Below are 19,493 nucleotides of genomic sequence, written 5' to 3'. Positions count from 1 at the left end.
TACACACACCCAATCTTTCATATATACACACACATACACACCCCCACCTTCTCATATGCATACACACACTCTCTTATACACACTCACAAAGTCTCTCTCACACACAGGAACTCACTCTCACAGGGCAAGTCTCTTTCACACACTTTTTGGACCTTTTTTCTGGCTGCATAGCGAAGCCTCTTCCGCCACCAACTACATGGAAAATGCTGATGGTACCTCAGATCCTTTCCTGCTGCAGGCTGGGGGGGAAACACTGGCGGCACCGCAGTGACTCTTCTTTGGCCATTGGATCATCCTTTTGCTGCCAGCACATCGCAGTTCCACACCGCTGGGACCTTCCTTTTGCTGGCAAGGAGTGGGAACCCTGCCAGCACGTCACAATTCTGTGCCTCTAGGACCTTCATTTCACTGTCAGGGAGTGGGAACCCTGCCAGCATGTTACAGTTCCGCGCTGTCGTGGCACCTTTCTTTTCCTAGAAGGCATTAGAAACCCCGCCAGCATGTCACTGCTCCATGCCACCAGCACTGCAGGTTTTCCTGCCGGCAGAGTTGTTTGCCTGAATGAAGAGTGAGGCAACTGTGGCAGGAAGGTTTCAGTGGGCAATTTTGCCGCCTCAAAATCTTGCTGCCTGAAGCGGCCGCCTCACCCTGCCTCATTATAGAACCGCCCCTGACAGGATAGGAAAAATGGCTGACCAGGTGAAGAAGCACTTGATGTCAAGAATATGCAAAAGTCATTACTATGCCCTGAAAATGGAAGACTTCATCAACATTGCAAATTTTTCAGATCTTATCACATCTAGGGGTGTGCAGGGATAAAAAATGTGTTTTTGTTTTTAGTTCGTTTTTGGGAGATTTTTTGCCCTAAGAATTTTGGTTCGTGGAATGTTTAATCTATTTCATTCATGTAAAAAACCTGAATCAAACATTTAAAAAATCCCAAAAACAAAAACGACCCAGAAAAAGAAAACGGGGCCTTCCAGGGCCTCCCTTCCCATCTCCACCACCCATCCCTCCCACCTGGAAAAATGCCAGGGTCAGGATCCTTTCAGCCCCTACTTACCTGGTCCGGTGGGGATCCACTGGCGAGGCCTAGGCCCAGGCCAAAGCCTCGGCCTTGCATAAGCTGAGGCAGGTTCCTGCAATCTCAGCCTCGGCCTAGGCTGGAGACCGGGCCCAGCCCTGATGCTGCGGCCTAGCCCGGAGGCAGGGTCCCAATGCTGAAGCTGGGGTCAGGACCCAGACCCAACACCAGGGCCTGGAGGCCAGGTCTTGACACCTGGGCCGCAGCCCAGGGTCAGGATGAGGCCTGGAACCCAGGCCTCTAGCTCCACTGATGCCATCCTCTTCTTTCTTCTTTAAACTGACACCATGTGCTGGGATCACGCTGGAGTTAATTAACTCCGGTACATTCACCCCGGCGGACAGCGACATTTTGATGTACAGCAATGCTGTACAATGCCATAGATCTGCTGGTGTGAATGCACCAGAGTTAACTAAATCTAGTGTGAACCCAGCACATGATATCAGTTTAAAGAAGAAAGAAGAGGACGGCATCAATGGAGCTGTAAGGCCTGGCCTCCGGGGTCAGGCTTGGGTCCGAGCTTAGGGTCCGGTGTCAGGACCTGGTCTCTGGTCCAGGTCCCGTCCTAGGCCGAGGCTCCAGTATCGAGGGTCCAGGCCGAGACTGCAGCATCGAGACGCAACCTTTGGGCTGGGCACAGCATTAGGCCTGGGCCTGGGCCAAGACCCAGGCATCAGGACCCGAACTGGCCCTTAAATACCTAATGGATCAGGTAAGTGACTAATCAGAGGGCTCGGGTTTCTTCCGAGGCCCTAAGCTGAGGCACCGGTGTCGCACTTGGCCATAGGCCTAGGCCCGATGCATTAATTTAAAATGAATGAAATTAATAAGGTTCGTTTCTTTCAGGGGGGCCCTCAATTTGTTTCAGTCGCATTTTTGAAATTTGTTTAAAATGAATCCACATCCCTATCAATTCATCAGGTATGAATTCAGTGGAGAGATGCATAAGGACTTTCTGTTTTGCAAGTCAGTGTCTACGCGTGCAACAACAGAGGTTATTTTTGAGTTCTGAATAATTTCATACAGGAGAATGACATTGATTGGTCAAAATGTGTTGAAATTAGCACAGAAGGGGTTCATGCTGTGACAGAAGAACACAATGGAGTTGTTGCTGTTTGACTCCTTCAGCCAAATCAACACACTGTAGCATCAACAGGGAGGTACTAGCTACAAAAAAAGTGCTGCTGACCAGTAGACTGTTTTGGAGGAACCTGCGAAACCAGTTAATTGCATCAAGGTGTGGGACTGAGTGGTGATCCCCTAGCACAAATCTGAACTGACTCTAGCCTTTCTTAAAACACTTTATCTTTATTTGCCATTGTAACACATACACATTAGTAGACTGCCTTTACCTTCAGAATAGTGTACTCCAATTACTCACTATTCAGTACCCCTTCCCTTAGTACTCATATAGCTTTGTTACAACTCAGTGATTGGACAGCAATATCCTACAGGAACTGCCTTCCTCCTGGAGACCTAAGCCTGGTCTGACATAACCCCACTGGGTACCAGCTTTTATTCTTCCTTGCTGGGCCCCGCCCACAGAGTTCTCTTTCACAAGGGGAATTAAAGGAGACTAGGCACATGACTGGTGCCATACTAGTTTAAGAGGGAAAATTGGGGCACTGCTTCACATACTCCCGCCCCCCCCCCCCCCTCCCACAGCTTGGATCCGTCAGTCCGAGCATCTTTACTCCTCCTGGATCTCATCCAGGGGATCGCCTCACTTCCCCAGCCCGTCTTCTGGCCACCCACCAGTTAGGCTTGGGATCAGAGCTCTAGGGTTGTGCACACCTCCATATCCCAGGATAACCCTAGATCGCCCTACCATCACCCAATGCACCACCTGCACCCCCAGTCCTTTAACCAAGTCTCTTGCTGGTTCTGAATTCAAATTCCACCCCAGCAGAACTTCTTGAACTGGCTTTGGTGCCACCATTGGTGATTCCTCTGATATCCCCTCATTGCTGTCTGGCCACTTGCCCACGCCGGTAGCTGGCTCTTCCACAGCCTCACTCGCTGGGATCCCAGCAACATCCCCTTCTGGGCTCTCAGCAGTTCCTTCCTCTGGGTTCTCCTATGCAGCCTCCTTTACTGGAGTCTCCACAGCACCACCCTCTGGGCTCTTTGCGCTTCCTTCCTCTGGATTCTCCTCCACAGCCTCACTCGCTGGGGTCTCTGCAGCACCACTTTCTGGGCTCACCATGCCGTCTTTTGCTTGTCTTTCCATGTCCTCTGTCTCCTGACCCCTGGTAGTGTTTGGTCACCATACAGGGTCTTCCTCGGGACTTCTTGTAGCGCCAACTTCCAACTTCCCAATACTGTCTCATTCTGGGCAGTATATAACGCTCTCCTCAGGGCTCTCTGTGACCCCTTTCTCAGGGTTCTTCACAGCCCCCTTCTCTGGGCTTCTTATAAGAGCAGTCTCTGGACTCCCGGTAGTGTTTGGGCACTCTACAGGGTCTTCCTCAGGACCACCTGTAGCGCCAGTCTCAAACTGTTGCCACAACTCAGTCACCTCTCTGGATAGCTCTGCCAGCCACTCATCCAGTTCCTCCATGAGCTGTTGGTACTCCTTGTCCAGCCAGTCAAAGGCATTCACTCTCTTGTCTGGCCTGGACTCTTGGCATGTTTTAAAATCTGCTTACCTGTGTGTGTTAAAGCTCAAGTAACCACTTATAATTAGGAGCACCCATATGCGCAATTGCCCACATAATTTAAAATTCTTGTGCATGAGCGCGTGCTTGTTTTAAAGTTACCATCCCTTGAGTGAATTTTAAAAGAATTGCTCATGATAAAAGACCCATGTGCACGAGTATCTGGACCACTCATTAGCAATGCATATTTTAAAAGCTGGACATTATGCATATATATGTGCATTTACAAGTTAAAATAAAAAAGGCAGAATTGGGGCATGTCAGAAGTGTTCCAGGTTGGGACCAAAATGTACGCCTGTAAATCTGAATTTTAAATCCGGTGGCCGCAGTGTGCGGTGGGCTGTTAGCTGCTCATGTTTACTTCTGATCTTGATGAGATGTAAGTCTGCATAAATACCTGTTCAGACCTACAGTGACTGGGTGAGGGGTCTGGGTCAACTGAGGAGTGCAGGTTAAAGAACCAGAGGGGTCGAGAGAGACTGGGCAAACTGGTGGAGTAACTGATAAAACTGGGAATGTCCTTCACACGAGCATGTTTTAAAATCTGCCTACCTGCTTGCGTTAAAGACGACAAAGTCCTAAGGAAGATAAGTGAATTACATTTGCTCGAGTTAACTGCTTAAAATTTGGAGCACACATGTGCGTGGTAGGCGAATCTTAAATCATACGCGCACAATTGCACGTACGATTTATAATTACTGCGTTAAGTGCGCTCGTGCACCCATGTACACATGTTCATCCAACAGGTGGAAGACCAAACCCAACACGGGAAATCCCAGTAACAAGAAGGATGGTCAATCCTTTATAAAGTCCACTTGTTTTTAATTGTGAAACAAGTAGGATTTATTGAAGACTTTTGTTACTGGGATTTCCCGCATTTTAAAGTCCTCTCAGCCTCACTTTTTATGAGGGAAAAGCAGTGCTTTATGCCATCTTCTAAAACTGTCTGCCCAATACGTGGGCGAGAGATACAGGCGCACACCTCGTACACATTTTTTCTCTGCATGTCTGTATCTATAGCCTGCTGTACTAATTTGTAATATGCTTTGAACTCTCCTGTTGGAAAGTTGACTTGAGGACCCACAGTTGTACATTTCAGCTAGGACAGCTTTTCCAGTGGTTCTCAACCCAGTCCTCAGGACACTCCCAGCCAGTCAGGTTTTCAGGATAGCCACAATGAATATGTCTGAGATATATTTGCTCAGAATGGAGGAATTGTCTGCAAATCTATCTCATGTATAACCATTGTGGTGATCCTGAAAACCTGTCAGACTGGGTGTTGAGAACCACGATTTATACTGAAATGCTGCTTATAAGACTCTTGTCCAGAGATGCTTTCACATTTATGGGAGGGCACTGTGCCAGCCTTTGGGTCACTGGGGAACTTCTGCAGGGGAAGCTTAAGGGGATGAACTCAAAATCATGATTTTATAGTATATTTTATGCCCCAGACTTACCTAGGACCGGTGAACCCTAGGCAAAACTTCATCCTTAGGTGCTGCCTCCCTCCCCTCCTTCCCACATCAATCAATTTTAACAAAAAAAGAGAAAGCCATAAAATCTAATAAATAAAACACAAAAACAAAGCCATGCTAAAAAGCAGTATATATTGTGACTGTGTACTTGTGAACACGAAAAATGTGAAGTCAGGGAGGTTAACGTTCAAATAAATGCGCGCTGTGGCATATACGTGTGTACATGGCTGTGAGAAGTAAGTATTTTCTAACCCGTGCGAATGATATACCTGTATTTTAGAAGGCCGCATATCTCTACCCCTCAACATACACACATATATAGGTTTAAGCACAAATACATGCAATGCATATATCAATGCAATGAACACGCATGCTTTTCCTACCTATTTTAAAAAATATACGTGTCTTTTTTACATGCAGAAATAAAGTAGGACTTACATGCGTTATGTTGGTGCATTTTAAAACGTGAGCACATCAACAAAATTGCCAGTTTTATCAATTAGCCCACCAGTTTTCCCAGTCCTTCTTCTGGTCACCGAGACCCTTCTGGTTCTTCAGCCTGAACGTCCCGTCCCCCCCGCCCACGATAGCCACGTTTAATGTCACTTACGCCAGATAATTAGCAGGTGTAAAATTTGGCAAGTACGCTGGCAAATCTACCTGCGTGTTTTTTAAGATAGCAACTTAAGGTGAATAAAGGTTAGCCACGCCCTGTAAGCCTCGAGACCGCCCCTTTTCTATGTGCATATATGTGTGCTCGAAAGTGAAAATACTTATGGATTTTTCTTTAGAAAATACGGAATACACAAGTAGAAGCTTACACGTTTATTGTTAATTTTTATGCGTGTAACGTTTTGATAACTCACGCCGTAATGATTAAAAGCACTGACGGCTCTGTGAGTTTGTGTAGCTGGAAGAACCTATTGTTTTGCTGTGCTGGTCTTTACCGCTCCCCAGAAGCTGGCGCCCTAGCCAATTGCCCAGTCTACCAAATGGTTAAGTCAGCCCTGGAGCTATCTGAGTGGAGCAAATTGAAAATAAAAATGCATGGAAAAGCTTACTGCTTGAGTAAGATTTCTACCTGGATTGAACAATAAGAAGTTCCATCATATAGATGAAAGAGTGAGCTTGTCATTCAACAGGGCTAAAATCTTTATTTTTTCCTCACCAGAAATAAATGAAATTATATTTTTGTACTATGGCTAGCATATTCCACAAGCCCATGTCAATATTTTTCAAAGGATTGCATAACAACACATTAGCACACTGCATGCTGTTCTTGCTAACAGTTGCCAGTTCATCCCAAGTCAACCAAACAGGATCATCTACGTTTAGCAGAAGGCATGGAAATTAACCAATAAGCCTTGATGCTTTTAATGCAACCACAACATTGCTCCTCGTTTCGATGGCGGGAGGAGGGGGAGGGAAAGGGGAAGTGGATTTAGACGACAACCAAGACAGCCCCGACTTCCACAGTCTGGGGTACTGTAAAAGCACAGGACTGCTTCTACAGCCATGTCCATAAGCAAAGCATGTCAAGCCTAACTGTTAGCTCATCACCCTGTAAAAAATGTTGCTAGCTGCAATTTTTATGGGTTATCATAAGGCTTGGGGATAACTGCACAGAGTGGCAGTTACTGCCCTTAGGAGAAACATGGGAGTGGCCTGCACAGAGTGGCAATTACTGCCCTTAAGAGAAACAATGGAGTGGCCGGCACAGAGTGGCAGGAGAAACATGGGAGTGGCCTGCACGGAGTGGCAGTTACTGCCCTTAAGAAGCTTGCTGGGCAGACTCCTTTTCTGCCATCATTACTATGTTATTATGTTAATTTGGTCCCACTCTATACAGGGAATATTTTAGGGAAACTGATGCGGAAAAACAGAACTACAAGCCATGCATGCAATGAGGTTAAACCAGGACTGTCAGCCTGTTCGGTTGACCTGAGATGTGTTGATAAAAACCCTACAACAGCACAAATTTCCATTAATGAAGAGAAAACATAGCAATCTTAATGAACCATCATATTAAGCATTACTGGTACTATGTTTTCTCTTCATTAATGGACGTTTGCACTCTGGTGCTGTTACATATATACAATCTATTTTGACTCCATTGTGTTGATAATAACCCTGTCACAGCTATTTACTTGACAATTCTCTGTAGCCTTTGAATTCTGAAGAGCTGCTTTTTTTGAGACGTGGATCTGTTGTCCCTATTAGAGGTCACTGAAGAAATTAAAAATAAAGACCAACCGACTCTAACTACGGTTGCTGCCTCACCAGGTCAATCTAAAGAAACTGGATCCCATCATGTCATTTGTCCCATTATATGAATAGAGTTGTAGTTCTTATTTCCTTAAGAAATAAAGGCTACATCTCTAGGCATGCAATAGGACAAGGGTGGCCTTGAGAGCCACAGACAGGTCAGGTTCTGAGGATATCAGCAAGGAGTTTCAAATCGTGCGTATAGGGAAAAATAACCCATGCTATAGTTACACAATGTTGGATTCCATATTAGGAGCTACCACCCAAGAAAGATATCTGGGCATCGTAGTGGATAACACATTGAAATCATCGGTTCAGTGTGCTGCGGCAGTCAAGAAAGCAAACAGAATGTTGGGAATTATTAGAAAGGGAATAGTGAATAAAATGGAAAATGTCATAATGCCTCTGTATCGCTCCATGGTGAGACCGCACCTCAAATACTGTGTACAATTCTGATCGCTGCATCTCAAAAAAGATATAGTTGCGATGGGGAAGGTACAGAGAAGGGCGACCAAAATGATAAAGGGAATGGAACAGCTCCCCTATGAGGAAAGTTAAAGAGGTTAGGACTTTTCAGCTTGGAGAAGAGACTACTGAGGGGAGATATGATAGAGATGTTTAAAATCATGAGAGGTCTAGAACGGGTAAATGTGAAACAGTTATTTACTCTTTCGGATAATAGAAAGACTAGGGAGCACTCCATGAAGTTAGCATGTGGCACATTTAAAACTAATCGGAGAAAGTTCTTTTTCATTCAACGAACAATTAAAACTCTGGAATTTGTTGCCAGAGGATGTGGTTAGTGCAGTTGGTGTAGCTGTGTTTAAAAAAGGATTGGATAAGTTCTTGGAGAAGTCTATTATCTGCTATTAATTAAGTTGACTTAGAAAATAGCCACTGCTATTACTAGCAACAGTAGCTTGGAATAGACTTAGTGTTTGGGTACTTGCCAGGTTCTTATGGCCTGGATTGGCCACTGTTGGAAACAGGATGCTGGGCTTGATGGACCCTTAGTCTGACCCAGTATAGCATGTTCTTATGTTCTTATGAAGACTTAGAACCAATGTCAGGAAATATTTCTTCACTGAGAGGGTGGTGGATGCCTGGAATGCCCTTCCGGAGGAAGTGGTGAAGACCAAAACTGTGAAGGATTTCAAAGGGGCATGGGATAAACACTGTGGATCCCTAAAAGGCTAGAGGATGGGAATAAATAAAAAAGCTTAACCGGCACAGAGCGGCAGTTAGTACCCTTAAGGGAAACATGGGGGTAACGTGCACGGAGCAGCAGTTACTATCCTTAAGAGAAACATGGGTGTAACCGGCACGGAGCAACAGTTACTACCCTTAAGAAAAACATAGGGGTAACCTGCACAGAGCAGCAGTTACTATCTTGGGAAGCTTGCTGGGCAGACTAGATGGACCATTTTGGTCTTTTTCTGCCGTCATTACGAGGTTACTATGAAATCAGACACATTAAACTCACTGACACCTGAGTGGAATCAAATAGGCCACAGCTTTATTACAATGTACAACCAAGAGCCCAAGCCAGCAGCACACCAAAGATAACTAACCCACAGTGATCATCTGCCACCAACCAATCAGCCTTTCAATATCGCCACACCAACGACCCCCACCTCAGCCTAGCAAGGAGCCGTGCAAGGAGACCCCTGCCTTGATCCAGCAAGGAACCACACATGGGACAACTGCACCCAGTTGTTCCATCCCAGAAATCCAGACATGACCACCATCAAGTCAGCAAAACATTCAGCATACCACTGAACCCCAAACCGGCTTGGTCAACCCACCACAGGCACAGGTAGAAAACTAACCTGGGACCCCCAAAAATGTGGCTATAATTCCTAACTCAGCAGATCCTCCAAGGCCTCCTGAAATGATTTCAGGAACAAATTTAAACTAATAAAGGGCAAATGGACCCCGTCAGCTCGGAATAGCCCACAGTCCAGATCCCATGACCACTCATGCTTGATGTGATGCCACCCCCCCCCCCCCCCCCAACAAACCCAGCCAAGAACCTTTCTGCTGATTGGCCTTAGCCTGACTACGGCGCCAAATCATCTAATCCATCTCAGAAGGCCTTGCAATAATATATGACCAGCAAATCACAGCAGCAGGCAACAGCACGGAAATTGACATTAAATCCTTCCTGACCATGCTGATGAATTTGCGCCCAGACATCTTACCCCAGTCATTACCATACAAATGAATCAACACCCTCAGCTGACCAAACCGCTCCAATTCATGCCGCCAACACGGAATCAAATCATCCCACAACATCCCCCTTCGCCCCAACCAGAGAACAGTCACATCATGCTGATAAGGCCGCTCACATGCATGTCTATAGGCCCACACAATGTACAAATGTCCAATAATCCATGCAAATCACCCACAGCATGCAGAATCTGCAAAGAAAAAACAATTAGCAACTAGGAACAACTAGCAAACTAGGAACACATCTTCTGGATCACGCCACTAGGCAAACCTGACTGAGCCGCTGATGTTGCCGCTCCAGTCCAGAAGAAATGAGTTCCAAACTGACTCATGTCCAAGCCAAGGGCAGGCAAACTCAACCGCAAAACCATTTCAAACTTTTTTCTGACACACTCAACACCACCTTTCTTCTTTTTATCCTTCATCCGCCCTCTATGTCCCTCCAACAATTGAAATATATCGATTATATTTACGACACCGAATCTTCTTCCTCAATGACCTAGGTACATCCTCCCACAATGCCGAGAAAGTCACCAATGCCAGAGCCCCCTTATCGGCCCCTTTTTCCCCAGATAGTATGCCTGCCAGGGACGAAGCACACGAGGAGTCAGTTGAGAAAAAAGAGGAGGTAGAAGACGATGAATCAGAAGAACTGGATCTATCATGCTTTTTCCTACGCTTAGACTTGTCTCGCCTCTTGATCCCAAGAGAATCACCAGAGGCATCTTCTTTTGAATTCACTGCGGCAGGAACAACAGCAGGCTGAACTACTACTTCCCCCATCCCACAAGAACTAATAGCCACCAACTGACCATGCTTTACCGAAACCAGTTCACCTTTCTAGCAGGTTGGGTTGAAGGACATGAGGTATTAGCCACTGCAAACACTGGGTCATTCCACCATCCTTTCTGGCGTTAGGGACATGGGCCATCCACTGACTCCTGCTAAACAGGTGCTTGTGGAGGAACAAGAGCAGCCAAAACAGCAGAACCGTCAAGCCCTGCCATCCCAAATCCCCCATCCATCCCAGCCCCTTGGCTGGAGGCGTCGAGCAATCCTCGACGCCTCCAGCCAAGGCCCCCAACCCAAAACATACCTGGTTACCAGCCACCAAGACTCTTGGCCTAAGTTACCTGATGGAAACCCCCCCCCCTCCCTACAAGTCCATACCTGCCGACCAGCAATAAGGAAAATTACCTCAACTACCCCCAACCGGAATGGGAACCTCTCCTAGAAGCATGCCCCTAGCCAAGGAGCTGAGGAACCCTTACCCCCTGCAGGGAAATAATAACCAAAGTTCTCCCAAGAAGCCCAGAAATTTGCAAGCTGACCTCCAACCCCCATCCCCCAATCCGCAGGAAATCCAGCATAAGGCAGAAAGGAGTCCCTGCCATTGCCAGCCACACTCATTGAACTGGATCGTGGAACCCACGCAGGGTAAGCCCAGTCCAGACGCAAGTTGCCAGGCCCCGCTAAACCCATATCAAATGCGTGCTCGAACAAATACCTAGAAGCTCGCCCCTCCAGCGCACCTGGAAACAACCTGCTTGAGCCGTCAGCAACGGCCTGCTTTATCACACTAGAAGCAGAAGCAGGAATGGCGGGCAGATGCACTGCAGCCACAGTGCCAATCAACCCAGCTTCAAGCAGCCCCGAAAAACGTCATGGAGCCACAATAGGCCCAATCCCCCACCCAACGGGAGGGAAGCAGGAGCACTGTGTCCTTGCGCATGCGGATGTGCGCCTCGGACTCCCGGTACGCCCATGGAACCTGCGCTCTCAACTGGAAGGCAAGAAGGAGCAGCTTCCCCTTTGCCACCGGCAGCAGATACAAGCCTGCCACCACCATCAACACTCTCCAGGGAAGCTCCTGACCAAATGGCTGGTCTCAATAAACTGCTTGAACTGGCACTAGTCACCACCACGGCAGAAGACTGATCCACTCCGCTCTCCTCTGCTCAGATGTCCTCACCCGCCAAAGCCATCTCCTCTGATTCCATGGCAACGAAAAAACACTGCCGACCGAAAAAACAACCAGGCTCCGATGCGTACAACGCTCACTATGCAAAACCCGATGAGCACCGGCAAAAACGGCAGGCAAGTGAACGAGCTCTGCCTACGTGCCCCTAATTCCCTGAACTCCACCCCAATTCCCTATAAACCTAGCGCCCCAGGAGCCAATCAGTTCCCAGCCCAGCCACAGTTTGAATACAAACCATTCAAATTACCCTCACACTGACTGGAAATAGCAGCCGTTAGCCAACCTTCCCCACCCCTGCTCCAGCTACCGAAGTGAGCTTGGCACCCCTATTATCCCGGGCGGCCAGGTACGAGACCCGTCTGCCCTTTCAAAATGTTGCTTAAGGAAGCTGTTCCATTATAAACCCGCTTCTAGCTCAGCGTCATTCAGTTTATCAAAGGAAAAGTGTCAGTAGCGTTATCATCTAATTTAAGGTCACCACATTGACCTGAATGACGCTGAGCAAGCAGCGCTCAGGCTGTTAACAATGAAGCAACACAGCATGCCTGTACAGTGTTTATGACAGCACACACCCCCCCTCCCCCCCCGAGGAAGCCAGCATTGGCGAAACATCTGAAGGCCTGTTAGTCGGGGTACGTTCAGTGGTGAACTTCCAGTGCACGTGTGAACACTCTGTATTCTCTTTAATACGACAACCTACGCAGTGAACAGTTGGTTTCACACAGATTTATAATGGAACGGCTTCCTTAAGCAACATTTGTGCTGCGTGTATTTTCAAACATCAGTTTCTCCTACAATTTGGAGCAGATCCCCTGCCCCCACAGGATTTATAAAAACTTTGCATCACCAACAAAGGCACTTTTACCCTTTTCAATATCTGGTGCTAGCCAGTCGTTCTGTGTATTGTATTATATTATTTTATATAATTGTGAAAAATTAATAAATAGATGTTTTGCTCTTTTTGTGCCAGTCCCTAAGGTGTTCCTATTCTTCTATATTTACTGTATGTACATACATCAGGAACCCTAGTAAATATATTCGCTGCCCTATTTTTCTGTACTACATATACATACATTTGTTTTGTGCTCTGAAATTACTAGTTATTCAGGGCCTCATTTTCCATAGGGATCGCACGCGATAAGGGATGTTTCGCACGCAAAAAGTTCCTTATTGCATGCGATACCAAAATGGGGGCGGAGTCGGCCCCGGAAGAGGAGGAGTTGGGGCGTCACTGGGGCCGACTCCGCGCAGACGCCGCGGACTACGAAAAGATAAGGCCCTTTTCGCGTCCGAGTTTGCGTCCAATAGCTACACCTTCTATGGTGGCGCTATTGGGTGCGAAACAGGCAGCGATCGCACCGCGACGGTGCGATCGCTGCTGGCTAGCGCAGGCCCTCCCCCTGTTTCAGCCCCCCGCCCCTCATTCCCTACAGTATCGCAGGCCTGCGATACTTTAGAAAATGAGGCCCTCAGTTTGATAATTAAAAGATTTCCTTTTCCTACTCAGACCTGCATGAAATGTAGTTTAAGAAAACATGACTTTTCCCGTTCTGTTACAGCATATCCAGTGATATCTGTAGAAGAGAAGCAGGGGGCTCAGAGCTTCCAGTCTGAATTCTGCTTCCTTGCTAAACCTAATGGCCTGATTCATAATTTACAGCAACCTCTTAAGAAGGGCACATTTTGACCTTTCTTGGCCAATGTAAACCCTCATCGCTTTTCTCTTATCACGCTCTCTCTCTCGCCGTTTTCGATTTTTTTTCAACCATCTTCCTCTTCCTTTCTAGTAAGAGTATGGGGATTTTCCGTAAATATATTCCAAGATAGCATAAAACCGGGGTTCATTTCCAGAATTGTTCTGAGGAAGGAACCATAGTGGCCCCAGGAGCTTCCATTGTAAAATGTCTTTCCCTAAAAAGAAAAAAAGGTAACATCGCTCTGCTCAGCTATGTTGTTTTTCCTTCAATTTTACTTATAGCAGGTTAACAGGGACACTCCAGGGAAGGATTCTCCATTGTTGAAATGAAGCTTCTTCTTTCAGATAACAACAACTTCTGTAAGACTGAAAATAACACACTGATCGTGGGGTTTTTGAAAAGTTTGAATTCACTGTAGTTTTGGAAGCACTGCGAAACTGAAAGTTACATCTGAATTCTCTGGTTCTTTATTTTATTTTATTTTTCCTAGCAGCGGGTAATAGCCACTGAATCTCTGATGACACATTTTAGCTTTCAATGGCAAACTCCCCTCCCCCCAACAAGGTCCCTAGAATTAAAAGAAACAGAAAGTTTCATAATACTAATACAAATTTTAATACAAGTTAAATAAATATTCCAATCATTAATATTAATTTGTACGCGTCTCCTGCAAAAAAAATGTTTGAGTAAGAAATCTCGCCAGATTCCTGACGTTTGTACAGTGTTTAATATTATTATTATTACTTTTCAAACTATCCATTACAGAGAGCACTAACTGTCGATGTGTTTTGTATCTTCTGTCCTCAAGAGCAGCTTCTGAAGTTCCTTTTCGTTGATAGGTTTCCAAGGTCAGAAGAGCCACATTCTTAAGTCGCCCATGAAAAGCCTGTAAACCAGGAAACCCCAATGTTTCCAGTTAGTGAGGGAAACGATAGCTTTTGGAATGGATCAAAAGCATGACTTAAAAAACAAACAAACAATAAAAAAAAAAAAACAAACCCTCCAATCTGCCAATGGATTTATATACAAAAACAAAAGAAAGGAACTGTGATGGAGTTCTTTACCTGCTTTTCAGCACCTTGTCTTTTTGCTTTTCTTCTTCTTCTTCTTCTTTTTTTTTTGGTTAAGTGTTCTATTTTTTTTTTTTATTATTTTTAAGTAGCACTTTTGGTCCCAAGTTTTGTTTTTCATTCTTTTGTCTCCTACAAAGGAAATCTCTAATTTCTAAATGAAGAGTGTTCTTCGAGTCTATATACATTTCGTTTAAAAAAAAAAAAAAAAAAAGTCTCACTGGAATACAAAAATAGAGCATCTTTTTGTAAAAAAAAAATTATAAACACCAAGTTCATGATTTTTTTTCTTCTTCTAATTTTTTTAATAATATTTTATAGAAAAATCTCTGCTAGAAGTCCACAGGAAGGAAAACCAGGTAACAGGATCCAGTTCCTACCGCTGGCTTGAGTATCGAGTTCTTTTACTTCTCCTATTAAAGGGGTAGTTAATAAACTCAAAGCGTCTGTGAGGCTCAGTGGTCTGGTGACCCTTAGGCAATCTCTTCATGAAATGGACTTCCCTCTGGTGTTGCCTGGTCTTGGAGCCTTTTCTGGGACGACCTTTCCTGGTGAAGGCCATGTACCACCCTTCGTACTTGGCATTCTGCAATGCGGTATAGTTGTTCTCCAGAACTATCTCTGTAAAGACACAGTCTTTGCCTCTTCCGTTGCTCTGTCAAAAGGAACAGAAGGAACAAATGTTGCTATAAATTGTGATTATAATCATAGAAACCAATACACTATAAATACGGTGTGGGTGGGGGGGACAATTTTCAAACAGTAGTTGCAGGTACATTACACAGACTTTCAGAAGGAAACTACTTGCATCATTTCTTTTTCAAACAGCATAAGTATGCATGCTAATATTAATCACGCAGTTTGCACTTGCTTTTTTATGTGGGTGGCAGACAGGGGTAATAAAGTAGTACCATGTACTAGCAAAAATGTCATGTACAGTGCTATTCCCCCCCTGGCATTGCCACCACTGGCTGGCTAAACATAGGTATGCTATGGGAGACCACATTACTTTTAGCTGGCCTAAGGAGAGCCGTGTTTCCATTTTCTCCAGGTAAATTGCTATTTACTCGGGTAAATGACTTTGAAAATCGGTCTGAAAAATTGGCCTGGCCAAACCTTACTGTTTCAGACAGGGGTGGCCTGGGCCTTCTCATATATTTCTTCCTGCTTGTGTCCAAACGTTCTTAGTGTGGGTTGAGAATCGCCCTTCTTCAGAGCAGACCTTCAAAATTAATCCAAGGCTAGTGTTTCATCCTGATCTACACAAAAGCTCTTTGAAAGGAGAACAAGGCACAAGGTGCCAGATAAGGCTCCCCACAAAGACAGTGCAACAGATGGGAAGTGGAGATTCGGGGGAGACCGATTCCATACAGTCTTATCATTCATATTACTTTTCTCTAGGGATGTGCCTTGGTTTGAAGTGAAATGGGTAATTTTGTTTTGTTTTTATTTCATTTTCAAACTATGGCAGTCTCTTCCTCTCACCCCTTCCACTTCCCCATCTGCAGGTCTAAGGGGTAGCAGGAATCCCAGTTGCTCCTGCCCTGCTGGGACTCAGTTTCAAAATGGTGCCAGCTAGTCCTAAGGCCGGCACCATTTTGTTGTATGGAAATAGGGAGATACAACAAAATGGCACTGGCCTTAGGGCTGGCTGGCGCCATTTTGAGACAGACACCCGGTGGGACAGGAGCGACTTGGGATGGCTCCCGCCCCTTAGACCTGCAGACGGGGGGTAATTGATTGAGGATGATCCAGGCGCTGTTTGCGGCATCAGCGGAGAATCAGGGGACAGAACCAGGCCTGACATTTTTTCTTTTTGTTTTTCAGGCTGGAGTTGTTTTTATTTGTTTGTTATAGACAAAACAAAAAGAAATAAGCAACAAGCAAAATGAAAAAACAACAAAATGAATAATAAGATGAACTGAAAAAAAAAAATTGTTCAGTGCACACCCCTAGTCTGCTCCTCCTTTCACGCCTCGATCCCCCCAAACATATATTTGGATTAGAGAGATACTAAACAGAGAGAGTTATTTATTTTCATTTTTTTAAAATAATTGACCAGTTTTGTTGTTGCTTCCTTTTCCTCACCAAAAAAAGTTATAATTTGATAACTAATATAGTTGAGTTCAGCAGATTTAGTTTAGGACTATAAATGATAGAACCCTTGTTGTCTTGTTGATGTTGCATAGAGTACGGGGACACATTTTGTGCTTTCCAACATACAGAACATTGGAAGGAATTATATAAAAGGCATCGGTGTCCATCTATCTGTTGTTTGACAGACAGCCATGAACAAGCTTTTTTTGTCTCTTTGCTTTTTTCAAGCTCAGATTTTGTCTCTCTGTCTCTCCATAGGCACAATAACACTTGAGAAAGAGGATGGAGATTCTCAAATTTGGCCTGCAGAAAGAAAATGTGACTTTCTCGGACAGGTTGAAAATCCAGAAACAACAGGCCGATATTGTCGGAAAACCTAGCCTCCAAAAAGAAGCCACATTGCTTTTATGGGAAATGGTCAGAGCCAGTGCAAGGATATTTGGCATCCTAGGCGAACCTTACAGCTTTTTGCCCCTCCCAGTCCCCACAATTAAAAATTATGTATTTTCGGCAACAGCGTATGTTCTTGCTATATGTGGCATATCAAATTCATTAAATAATAATTCTAAAATGTTTTACATTTTCCAAACACCAATTAAATATTTAAAAGCAGCAAACACAATTAAAACTACTAAAGATTAAAAAATATCCCCTGCTCTCCGTACTTGGAAACTTTTAATTTCCAGCTGCCCCGGGAGTGTGGATTAGCAAGCGGTGGGGATGACTGTTGTGCGCACAGACCTTTTCCTCTCTCTCACTCACACACACTCTCAGTCACACACACACACGCTCCCTCTTTCTCACAAACATGCTCGCATATACACACTTACTCTCACACACTCACACAAGCTCTCATGTTCACAAACACATGCGCTTACATACTCACACACGCACGTTCACTTTGACAAACGCGCTATCCCACGCAATCTCTCCCTCACACACACACACACACACACATAAACATGCTCTCACTCACTTTCTCTTTATCTGAAAGCATAAGCTGCAGCAGCAGCAGTCTTTTCCTCTTTCTTTGAGTTTGGGCTACTCCTGTTGTACTCTTCAAGCCTGCCACTGCTTGGTGTCCTGCTCCTCCTTCTTTCTTGGCCCCATGGGCCCCTGCTGTGGAAGTTCATGCTGTGCCTCCTTTCATCCACCCCCGTGAACCCGCCACTGCTAGAGCTCCTGCTCCTTCACTTTTCTTTGCTCCCATGGGCCTGCCCTCCTACTCCTCATTTCTTAGGCCCTGCAGGCCGGAAGCTGCTCCTACAGCAACGAAGGCATCTCTTTCCCACTGGCAGAAGCCCCTATTACTCCACTTCTGGCCGAGCCGGCAAGAAGGACATGCCATCACTCTGCCACCCTGGGACGGTGGTGCTCTAGGCAGCTGCCCAGTCCACCTAGTGCTTCCTCTGGCCCTGAAAATGGTTGGAAACTGCAAAATAAGAACATAAGTAGTGCCAGGCTGGGTCATACCGAGGGTCCATCAAGCCCATCATCCTGTCTCCGACAGTGGCCAAGCCAGGTCACAAGTACCCGGCAGATGCCATAAAGTAGATCTAATTCCTGTTACTCACTCCCAGGGACAGCAATAGCTTTCTTTAGTCTACCTGACTAATAATGTATTATGGACTTTTCCTCCAGGAACTTGTCCAAACCTCTTTTAAACCTCATTCTGCCGGTCGCTTTGACCACGTCCTCTGGCAACAGATTCCACAGCTCGATTGTGCTCTGAGTGGAAAAGTGCTTTCTACGATTTATATTGAATCTGTTAGTTCCTTGAGTGTCCCCTTGTTTTAGTATTATTTTAAAAGGTAGCTAACCATCCTTTATTTACCCCTTCCACCCCACTCGTGATTTTATAAACTTCTATCCTTTTCCCTTTTCCAAGCAGAAGAGCCCTCGCCTGCTCAGCCTCTCATCATAGGGGAGCCACCCCATCCCCTTTATCATTTCTATCGCCCTCTTCTTCGGTCTTGAGAAGGGCACCCAGAACAGCATCCAATACTCAAGGTGCAGTTGCATCATCACTCGAAACAGAGGCAATATGATATTTTCTGTTTTATTCTCCATTTCTTTTTGGATCATTTCTAATATTCTATTTGGTTTTTTTTCACTACTGCTGCACACTGAGACAAGGATTTCAGCAAATTTTAGACAAGGACACTAAGGTCCTTTTCCTAGGTAGTAACTCCTAATACAGAACTTGGCATCGTGTATCTATAGCTGGGATTATTTTCCCCTATGTGCATCACTTTGCTCTTTTCCATATTAAATGTCATCTGCCATTCAATTGACCAGTCTCCTAGCCTCACAAGGTCCTTCTGCAGTTCCTTGCAATCCGTTGCTGCTTTAACACATTTGAATAATTTTGTGTCATCTGCAAATCTGATCACCTCACTCATCATTCCCTTTTCCATATCATTTATGAGTATCTTAAAACAGCACAGATCCCAGTATCGATCACTGTGCTCCCTTCCAAAAGGCCCCCCGCCCTTTCAGCATTTTGGCACAGAGCAACACAGGCAGACAGAGACAGAAACAGGAAAAAATAGCTGAAGCAGCTGGCAAAGAATGGCACCAATAGGATCATTTAAAGTCACCTTCCCATTACTACAAAGTACACGCAAACACACCACATCTCTGCCCCGCACACCCTCTGCCCACACACCACACTGACATACAGCTTCATCCCCCACACACATCAAACACACAATCACCTTCCCCTTAGCAAATTCACATACATCCAAGCTATTTAGAGATAAAGACAGGGAAATTAACTGATAGAGCTGATGAAGGATGGTACTGAAAGGTGCCTTCCAAGCCACTTACCCACACTTTTCAGTTCACCCATACTCACAGAGCTATCAGAACTAATCCTTACAACCTTACCACAGTAGGAATAGCCTAGTAACTTTGTGACTTAGGGCAAGTATTTCAT

At 45.3% G+C, this 19,493-nt stretch overlaps 1 protein-coding gene across 2 annotated transcripts in view; it reads right to left on the bottom strand.

Annotated features, from left to right (window-relative positions):
* Window positions 1–14,810: 14,810 nt before the first annotated feature.
* Window positions 14,811–19,493, bottom strand: part of FGF8 (fibroblast growth factor 8) — a 48,938-nt gene continuing 44,255 nt past the window's right edge. For both annotated transcript variants that reach the window (XM_029608016.1, XM_029608017.1), the window contains exon 5: window positions 14,811–15,113. In XM_029608016.1, the coding sequence (XP_029463876.1) occupies window positions 14,835–15,113 (279 nt within the window). In that variant the 3' untranslated portion in view covers window positions 14,811–14,834. The remainder of the gene's footprint in view (window positions 15,114–19,493) is intronic.

This window comes from Rhinatrema bivittatum, chromosome 7 (assembly GCF_901001135.1).
Source record: "Rhinatrema bivittatum chromosome 7, aRhiBiv1.1, whole genome shotgun sequence".
NCBI classification, from domain to species: Eukaryota; Metazoa; Chordata; class Amphibia; order Gymnophiona; family Rhinatrematidae; genus Rhinatrema; species Rhinatrema bivittatum.
This window is presented reverse-complemented; position numbering and strand designations above follow the sequence as displayed.